Source organism: Idiotropiscis lumnitzeri, chromosome 13 (assembly GCF_059441095.1).
Source record: "Idiotropiscis lumnitzeri isolate Australia: NSW breed Sydney's pygmy pipehorse chromosome 13, RoL_Ilum_1.0, whole genome shotgun sequence".
In the NCBI taxonomy this organism is placed as follows: Eukaryota; Metazoa; Chordata; class Actinopteri; order Syngnathiformes; family Syngnathidae; genus Idiotropiscis; species Idiotropiscis lumnitzeri.
This window is the reverse complement of record NC_142403.1, coordinates 14,614,187-14,623,908: the sequence shown is the minus strand read 5'-3', so window position 1 is coordinate 14,623,908 and position 9,722 is coordinate 14,614,187. Positions and strand designations below refer to the sequence as shown.

At 44.7% G+C, this 9,722-nt stretch overlaps 1 protein-coding gene across 1 annotated transcript; it reads right to left on the bottom strand.

Annotated features, from left to right (window-relative positions):
* Nucleotides 1-1,370: 1,370 nt before the first annotated feature.
* jade3 (jade family PHD finger 3) lies at nt 1,371-9,172 on the bottom strand. The gene is made up of 12 exons (XM_088313857.1): nt 8,917-9,172; nt 6,828-6,896; nt 6,211-6,270; nt 6,045-6,124; nt 5,802-5,959; nt 5,452-5,642; nt 5,014-5,225; nt 4,458-4,625; nt 4,270-4,386; nt 3,630-4,100; nt 3,400-3,517; nt 1,371-3,169 (listed from the first exon to the last, which is right to left on the bottom strand). Exons 3-12 carry the CDS (start codon nt 6,257-6,259, stop codon nt 2,418-2,420), a joined length of 2,316 nt encoding a protein of 771 aa, XP_088169983.1. The 5' UTR covers nt 6,260-6,270; nt 6,828-6,896; nt 8,917-9,172; the 3' UTR covers nt 1,371-2,417.
* Nucleotides 9,173-9,722: the final 550 nt, after the last annotated feature.

Below are 9,722 nucleotides of genomic sequence, written 5' to 3'. Positions count from 1 at the left end.
TTATTTTTAGTGAAGCGACAGCTTCGTTTTTTTTTATGCATGTTGATCGCATAGGCCACCGGGTGCAGTTCTACACTGAAAAAGAAGAACAAATGAACACATCGTCAGGACAAAATACACTGACACAATTGTTTTCACAATATTGGAGATGAAACATTTTTATTGACTTCATTAAATAAGTGTGTTAAATAACTTGACCAAAAATTTAAAATATGTCAATGAAGTACTTTATGGTTAAAATAAAGTTGTTGTTTTTTTAAACACACTCTCCAACTGACTCGTTTAGTTTTAATGTAGACCCCTGAGAATAAAGATCACCAGACTACCCGAAACTGTTGAGAAGCTCCAGTGTAGTCATGCATTCTTAAATTGTGATGGCAAATTAATTTATGCAGAAAAAATTGTCGCTAATCTTCAAACAACAACGTGCACAATTTAAAGAACCAGACAAGCTCTTACCAGTGAGATTGAGAGTCCAGCTCAGCGCAGCCAGTTGAGCATAGAGATGCACACAGACGCCTCAATGAGCGGGTTACTCAAATGATTCAATACGTCATTGCGGCAGTCATATTGGATGTGGCACGTGATTAGACATTTAAAACACACAGATGCGACGCATGGCCAATTATATTCACTTATTTTCAAACTTGCACTCTAAATGATTTTTTAGTCCATTATTATCCGCCATTTAAGTCTGTCGTTCTATGAACCAGAGTCGTGTAGAACAAACGTTTGTTCTTGCAGGGGTGATGTCGTCTACTCTCGGCAATAAACGGTGAAACAATTACAACTCCAAATCGATCGTTTTCGTTTGCACACGCATTTCACCACGCAGCACACGCTTCTTCCTTTGCTATGTCAGCAAACGTTTCATTCGGTCCTCGCAAAAGATGTGGCAAATGCCGCCCCCTATCGTTACATCCGCGCATCAGCATTACGTCAATTATAATTGCGCCAATGCTCATAATCTTCGTTTGTTTGGTTTTACGCGATACGATTTGGTTTTTACATTTGAATATATTCTAACTATTTCAAAATAACCCCAATCATTACAAAGTAAAGCAAACATTTTTACATTAACTTAAAAACTAATTACTACACGTAGAAACGTATGTAATAGCAATGAAAAATTAAATCTCATTTGACGCTTGCTCCATTATTCATCATTACATTTGAGTAAAATGTATTTCCATAAAAATATTTTAATAAATTAAAACTCCCTTAGCTTATAGGTTCTCGGCTCAATTTGAAATCACTGGTTCAACTATTATTTTAACAATTTAAAAATGAATAAAAATGAAACATTTTAACAATCTGACTTATTTTATAGAAATTAAAATTACCGTACAGAATTCATTCTGCAAAAAAAAAAGACTTGATTTGCTTCTTTATTAAGAAATTAGGGCTGAGACATGAAAAGAGTGAAGGCAGCGAATATGACGACAGCGGCGTCGTAAACGTCAAGAATTTAGTGTTCTCCATTGATGCCGCATGTTAATTGGGAAGTCAACTAAAAAATGTTCTTTGCAATTTTTCTGTGTATTGTTCTATGCGGCCCCACAAGTGTACACATAGTATCGTAATGACCTAATATTGCGTTTGTAAAATATAAATTAAGCAGCAAACTCCACCTGTGTTTTACCCATTTCAGGGGGCGGCCATTTTGCCACTTGTTGTCGACTGAAAGTTGCTGAGGGGTCAGGTAACGACCAATCACGGTTCAGCTTGCGGATGTCACTTAACCAAACTAAAAACACTGGTGAGCTGTGATTGGCCGTTACCTAGGCAACTGTGATGTCATTTAAGTGGCAAAATGGCCACCCTCTGATATGGATAAAAACTGGTAGATTTTGCCACTTAATTCATATTCCAAAAACGCAACATTAATCACAAGTGTTTAGACTAGTGAGACCACATAGAATATATTATTGCAAAGAAGATTTCTAGTTCAATAACATTTTTTAAGACAAATAAAAAAACAAAAACATGTTGAAATAAAACATTTGTGGCCACCGTTAACACTGTTTCCCCCACCGGTTTGCAATTTTTTTTTCTCCACCGATTGACTGAGAAAAATCACATACTTGTTGTTTTTGTGTTATGGCCAAAGCCTTAATATAAAAGTATTGCTTTGGTGCCAAGAAAGAGTATTGAAATTGTTGCAGAGGCTATTTCGCGAAATGAAGGGATGAGATTCATCTGCTCATATCGCCCGAGTGGGGGGAACACTGCATTTGTGTGCCTTTGAGGGGCGTGGCATCAGCGGCTGGAGTCCTGGTGGGAGTTCTTATTTTGTTTGGTCCATTTGTCACAACACTGTACATCCAGCTGTGCCACGAGGAACAGAGTGTAGCAGTTCAGTAAAAAGTTGTGCTACGTACAAACGTGCTAATGAGCCAGAGTGGGACAATTTGCCGTCACCTTCGTACGCCCAGCGACTGTCTCCCGCGTCCGCCGCCCTTCTGCCCGCTACCGCCACCTCTTCGAGCGGCATCCCGCGGCGGCGGCCCCCCCTGGCGCCGGTGCCTCCCCTTGGCCTCGGGCTCCGAGTCGCTGAGCTCCAAGTCGGGACAGTAGCCGTCGCTATCATGGTATAAGCGTGTGTTGTTGGCCGAGACCGGCTTGGGCCAGAGTTTCTCCTTGCGGGCGAGCTTGTCCGAGGCTCGCATGTCCTCGGTAGTCCGTACCAAGTTCATGGTGGCCTCCTTGAAGGACCTGCCGAAGTGTTCCATGGCTGACTTACCGAAAGCGCCTTTGTCCAGCGGTTGCTTGGGCACGTTGGGCTCGCCGGGCGTCTGGCACGAGCTGTCTTTCTGCGCAACCAGTTTCTCCAATAGACCATTTTTGGAGGTCCGCTCTTGCTCCGTTTTGCCATTAGAAGAGTGACCGTGTAATGAGGAATGCAAGGCCAAGGGCTTCCCCGCCACACGGCCGTTGGCACGCTCCTCTCGCCGGGCGTGCCCGTGCAGCTGAGGCTTCCCCTGGCCGAGGCCTTCGCTGCCGCGCTCAGACACGTTCCCGCTGTTGTCCGGACACAGAGGCCCGTTGGCTGATTTGGACGCAGCGTGGCAGTTTCCCAAACTGGATGCTTTGGGCATTTTCAACTTCAGTGTGATCCTCGGAGGAGGCCGGAACAGAACACTCTCCACCGGGAAGGACGAAGCAAGGCCTTCGGTCATATCAAAACGAAATGAGGGAAAGAGGGCAACGTGTCATTATTATTATTTTTTTGTATTTTTCAAACAGATGAAAAACCTGAATTTCCCCCTGGGGTTCAATAAAAGATTATTTATCTTCGTGGGCTAAGTACAATGATAGTAGTGTCTTGTGTTCCCGTAGCAATGAGCAGTGGCCTTGCGTGAAAGGAGCGTGCAATACGCTGAGCACGAGTAAGCTCACCAGCAGATGTCTCCTGGCTCATGAGGCTGACGTGCAGGTTGAACATTTGCTCCTGGGCTTTGCTCTGCAGCAGCTTGAGCTTCTCCCGCCGACTCACCATGTAGCACAAGTTCCTCACCTACACCAACGCATGACACAATGAGCACGGATTCAGCACGTCACAATACTAACGCACCTTCAAATCATCGTGGTAGAGAAGACAGCTAAAATCATGACACAATGGCACTGACCCTTTCCAGATCCTGTCGCAGGTGCATGAACATGCGCATGCGCGTGTGGATGCTGTCCTGGTGCGGCTGCAGCACCAGGTTCTCCTCGTCTTCTTTGGGCGCGAGGAGAGCCTTGTTGAAGTTGCTCTTCCTCTTCAGCTTCCAGTACTGGTAGACAAAGTCCACCAGGTGCGGCGAGAGCCCCACGGTGCGCGACACCTCCTCCGGTCGCACCAGCCCGTAAAATTCCTCCTCCAGCTCCTGCAGCCGCTGCGCCCGCAGGCCCACTTTGGCAGAATCGGAGGGCGGCACCGGCGGCTTGGCGCGGGCCGGGCTCAGGCCCGCCTCGCCTACCGCTTTGGGTTTACTGTGTTTGAGGCAGTACGACTTAAATTTGACCTCGTCGCCCTCGTCCAGAATGGTTTTCATCTCCAGGCTGTGCTCGAAGGCGCATGTCACGTGGAAGGGCGTAGTGCAGTTCTTCACCGAGCACTGTGGGGAAGAACAGTGCATAGGAAGATGGCGAGTAGGTAACATTTTATGCTCGATTAAATTTAGCTCAAATGTCAAGATCGCAGACAATCAGGTTTATTTAATTTGAACCAAATCGTGATCATGATTAAAATGCAATTATTAGTGCAGCCCAAATTGTGGCCTCCACCTGTATGCACGCGCCCGTCTTGATCTTGCACACACTGCAGATGAGCGACCAGCGGCTGGGTGGGATGTGGGACACTTTGGTGATGGGCTCCATCCTTTCGGGGCACGCGATGCTGACCTGTGTGCAGCAAAGGCACAGCGTGAGCTTTGAGCTCATAATCAGACGAGAGATTCAACTTTTTTTTTTACCTCGGGGATCCACAGGGCGCAGCTGACATGCGCCCACTTGGTGCCGGCGCGCGTTGCCTTCATGGCCCCACCCTTTTTTGGACACAGGAGACACTGCGGGTCGATGCCCAGCACGCACGTGCGGCACAGCCAATTCCCGACGGGCACTTTGACGATGCCGTAGCAGGCCTGGGTGATGTAAAGAAAGTATGCCATCTTGCTTTGTTACGCTTGCTGCATTCGGAATCATTTTCAAGCCACTATATTGTGCACCATATATAGTGAGTTTACCAGTTTTCGTTACTGTTCAAACGTGTCGTGAGTAGGGTTGCAAACAGGGGTGGAAATTTTGGCAAACTCCCAAAATGTCTCCGGTAAATACCCATAGAAATATCAGTGCTGGACTTTCGGAAATATTATATTCCTTCTATACTATATAGTCCGGAAGATAGAAATCCCTACACAGTCTTCCCGGGCTAATCTCATTTGCGTCAATTACAAGAAAAAAAATTCAAATTTGAAACCAATTGGGAGTAGAGAAAGAGCAAATGACTCCAAACATAATTGTGTCACCTACCTGGTGCACGCAGATGTTGCACTTGTCACAGAAAACCATATCGTTGCCTTCCTCGCTGTCGGGTGAGCGGCACACGTCGCACACCACGTCCTCGTCATACTCGATACCCAGACCCTCCACCGTCTCGATGGCGTGCCTCATGTTGTTGTGGCACTGGCCCTCAAGCGCCTCCATGGTGCGCTCCATCGTCAGCTCGTCCACCGGGCTCTCACCTGGACGACACACACGTGGGCTCAAAATGTGCAGGTCAAAATGACAGGTGGCGCCTTATAGGGCTGGGATATATGGACAAGATTGTCTGTCCCGATACTTATGCCAGATGTCCAGATAATATAACTATAGGTTAAAACAAAAGTCAAACCATTTTAACCAATCATCACACGCCCCAACAGGAATATTTGCCAACGCTGAACTACGAATATGCACAAGTTGGCTCACCCATGCAGAGCAGCTGGGTGTTTAACGTGTGCAGCCAGTAGAGGTCGACGTTGTCCAGGTCGTAGCGGCACATGGCCTCCGCCAGCTCCTTGATGTTGACGTAGCCCGGTTCTGTGGACTCCTGCCCGGAGCACTGGATGAACTTATTCTGGTGGCCATACAGAATTTCTTTGGACTTCTCTGCAATGATCCTGAACATAAAAAAATAAGCACATTTGTGATCATGGCCCAAATCGTGATCATGGTATTTAAGAAAGGATGTCCTTTAATCACTTTTGCGCTAATATTATAATAACAATGGCATAAAAACATATTTAACGTGTTAGTCATGCCGATGCCGTCATGTGTACCTGACAGTCGCCTGCGGGATGGTGTCTGGGCTCGCCAGAACCTGAACCCCTTTCTCCCATTCCTGCTTCCAGGTATCGGCCAACAAGTAGTACTCTTCTGGCGGGATGTGGTGCGAGTCAGGCAGTTTCATGGCGCTGATCAGGTCTTTTCGGAACACCTGAGACACGGTCAAAATGAAGATACCGGGCGGGTCAAAGTGCTGGCGACCGCAGGGGGTGCAGAGGGGAACAGGAAGGACTTACTTCAGCCGGTTTCTTTGGGTCGGCGGCGGGGGTGCCCGGCTTGCTGCCATACTTGTTGGAGCAGAAGGAGGTTGAGGGACCTGGATGTAAACACGGCACGTTGCTTCAGCGATATGCATTTAAATGAAGCCATCTTGTCATCATGTAGTGTTGTACGGGGACTCACTCTCATTGTCAGAAGTGTCGCTGCTGCTGGAGGTCCTGAGACGCTTCATCCTGTCAGATCCTGCAGACAAGATGGCCATCACGCGAGGTCGTCAGTGTGACACATTGTTTGTTCTCGAGGATCTTGTTACTGCTACTACCAGAAGTGCGAGCAAGTAACAAATGGCATTTGCAAGTCACAGGTTCAACTGCTGTTCCTTGGCTTACTTTTTTAACGTCTGTTTCAATATTGTGGACCTAAGTTGCGGTTGTTAATGCTAACCAGCCATATTAGACATTAGGAGTTAATTTTTTATTTTTTTAAATGGGCAAAAGAGTTTCATAAAATAAATGAAGACAAAGTAGTATTTATATATTTTTGTCCCGATCTGAAAAACAATCCAATCCGTGACTCAGAATCTGGGATCCGATCCGAACTGTAACTTATGTGATCTGTTACGCCACTAGTCTTGAGTTATTGAAATGTGACGGATCCTTGCGTGCGAACCAGGCCTCAAACAAGTCAGGCTGCAAGAATCCGTCATGTCAAAAACAGACCGTCATAAGTTTACGTCAAGCAAGCGCAAAAACTTCCGACTTGAGTCACCATCTCTGGCTGCTGCTGCCGTTCCTACTCACCATAAAGCTCCAGTTGAAAAGCATGCTAGTGGCTTCCTCTGATGGACACTCAAGTGAATAATTTCATCCCTGAGAAAAAGAAAGAGCATGTGATATTAGCACAATAAATCTGGTGATCTCTCAAGCTTCTTTCCTCTGGTCTTTTTCAGACGAGTCATTACCAGTCATGCTTTAGGTCAAACTAATTTTGAGTCGGAAATTGATTTTTAATTAATTGTAAGGTCAGTTTTGTCTCTTCTCTAGAGAAAGAGTATGTTTTATTTTGGATTCTCTGGCTATCGTCACTTTTCCCATGAGGCATTAGGGTGTCAGTCGACTAAAAGTGTTGTTTAAACATGCCTAGCATTCCCCATGAAGGGGTGGAAGTGGACATTTAAGTTCACGCTACGTGCACAAACATCCATCCATTTTCTATCACACTTATCCTCACGAGCATCACAGGTTGAGCTGGAGCCTATCCGAGCTGACCTTCGGCGAAAGACAGGGTTGGCGGCCAATCGCAGGGCACATGTAAACAACCAAGTATTATTGTAAAACACAGTATAAAATTCATTGGGCGCTAATACCCTCAGACGTATTTTTGTTGAGAAAGCACGTGATATGAGGTGGCATTTTTTTATTGATCATTACATCCGCAACAGAGTGATGCCGTTCACCAGCCATTCATACTACAAGCATGTTTCTGGAATGTGGGGGGGAAGCCGGACTAACTGACGAGAACATTTAAACTCCGCTTTAATTTTCCACAAGCTATTTTTAAGTGGAAAAGGAGCACAAGCAGCAGCGCACTTGAAAACATCTGATGTTGACATGAGGGGTTTACAAAACAAAGCCGACATTTTAAGGCAATGACAATGTGTATATGACAACCTAAAAAAAATGGGTGTCCAAATGTTTTCCTCCATACAGAAAAAAATGGATTGATACAAGAGCCAAATTGACAGTTTTTCAACATTACTTATGTAAAAAACAATCTATCAACCAGTTTATATTGATTTTATTTTGAAAAATTGCTTTCTGGTTAAGGCAATAATGCAATTAGTTCAGTGTTTTTCAGGATTTTGAGATGACCCGCGGTCTAGTAACTAACTCAATGATATATTGTCACTTCACACAATAGTTTGTAGGTCGTGAATGATCAGTCAAAATGCTCCAAAATAGATGCAAATAAGGGGGATGCTGCTATTAAACTGCCTTGCAGTGAATGAGTAAAGAACATTAGTGAGTGACTTTTTTTCATTTTACTTTTACATAAGTAAAATTGATTTTAGTAAAACATTTTTTCTTTACTTTTCTTTTAATTTTTATAAATTATTCAGTTTTGTCTTGAAGTGTTTTGTAAATAGTGAAGCACATAGCTCTTGTGTATGAAATGCACTCATAAATAACACTGCCTCGTCTAAATAAATTACTAAAAATCACTGCTTCTACTTTGTCTTTATTTAACACAATACATCTAAACTTCTACTTAAGAACAGATTATCAACATATCTGCTTCTCATTAGTACTGAAAGTCGTACTAGCACGTGAAAAGGGGCAACAGCTAGCAAACGAGCTAACCAGACGGGGGGAGGGGTTGCAGAATGTGACGTCACAATAATGTGAATCTGCCGTTCAAAAGCACGGAAACAATGAGCAAATTGCGACAGCCGCTTTATTTATGTTGCTCTACTCGCGTCGGATTTAATTCCAACTGTGGGATTGCTTTCACACGCAGACGAGAAGATCAGGCGGAAAAAAACGCTTTCAACAAAAGCTTTTAAAAGAGCTTTGGCGCCAACGCCTCGGAAGCGGGAGACGACGAGGGCCAAATCAAACATGGGCGCCACTAGCAGCGCACCGACATGTCACTTCCTCACAGTGGTGCCTTTAAAACGAGGGACAAGGTGGGGGGTGAACAACTAAACGTCAGTTTAACCGCCCAATGTGACTAAACGACGAGGGAAGCGTTCCAGTGGATTGAATAAAACAAAATGCCTCGCTAACAAAAGGACGGCCTGGTTTTAAGAGCAAGCATCCACGGGGGCACATCCTGCCACTCCGAGCCTGGAAACACACGGGCATATTGTTCACGCTTCCACCATTTTACCTTTCAATCTTTACGCTCCTAGGTCCGCTTTATCCCATCCGTACGCCGTCCAGCGTCAAATACAACGCGTATAGCCACAAAATGAGACGTATTCGTTCGTCGTAATGGGTTAAATTTAGGGATTTTTTGGGGGTTCTTCTCCCGGGCTTGCAGTCAGTCGGCCCACCAACACGGCACAACAGAGCTATTGTACCTCGCGGCCCGCCGGGTCCTAAAACCCGCCGAATTCGACTCAATCCCATAAACGGGCGTTCGATTTGCACATCGGCGTTAGGCGTGGGGACGGGTGGACATAGATTTAGAAGGGGCAACTTTTCTATGTAGCACGCTAATGTTAGCCCAAAATTACATTGATCAAACTATTAAATAAGACGATTGAAAAATATGAAAATTACTATAAGGATAATTGAAAAAATGTTTCAAAGCATAGACTGTGACAGGGGTTAACAATATTTTGGTTGTGCTCTACAATTGACCTTTGAACTACACCAGTTCTTGAAAAATACCGTGATTTCCAATTTTGTATGGACTTTTAAATTCGATACTTTTGCTTTAATTTACATATTTTCAAATGGGGGAAAAATGTTCTTTATGTTCTATACACCCCACTATTCTAAACACGACATTCTTATTAATATTGCGATTGCCGTATATGAATTAAGGTGCAGAAGTCACTTGTTTTTATTTATCTCAGTGGGCGGCCATTTTGCTACTTGCTGTCAACTGAAAATGACATCATAGTTTTTCAGGTAACGACCAATGTCACATGACCAAACTCAGAAAAACCTGAGCCCTGACCAACTCTT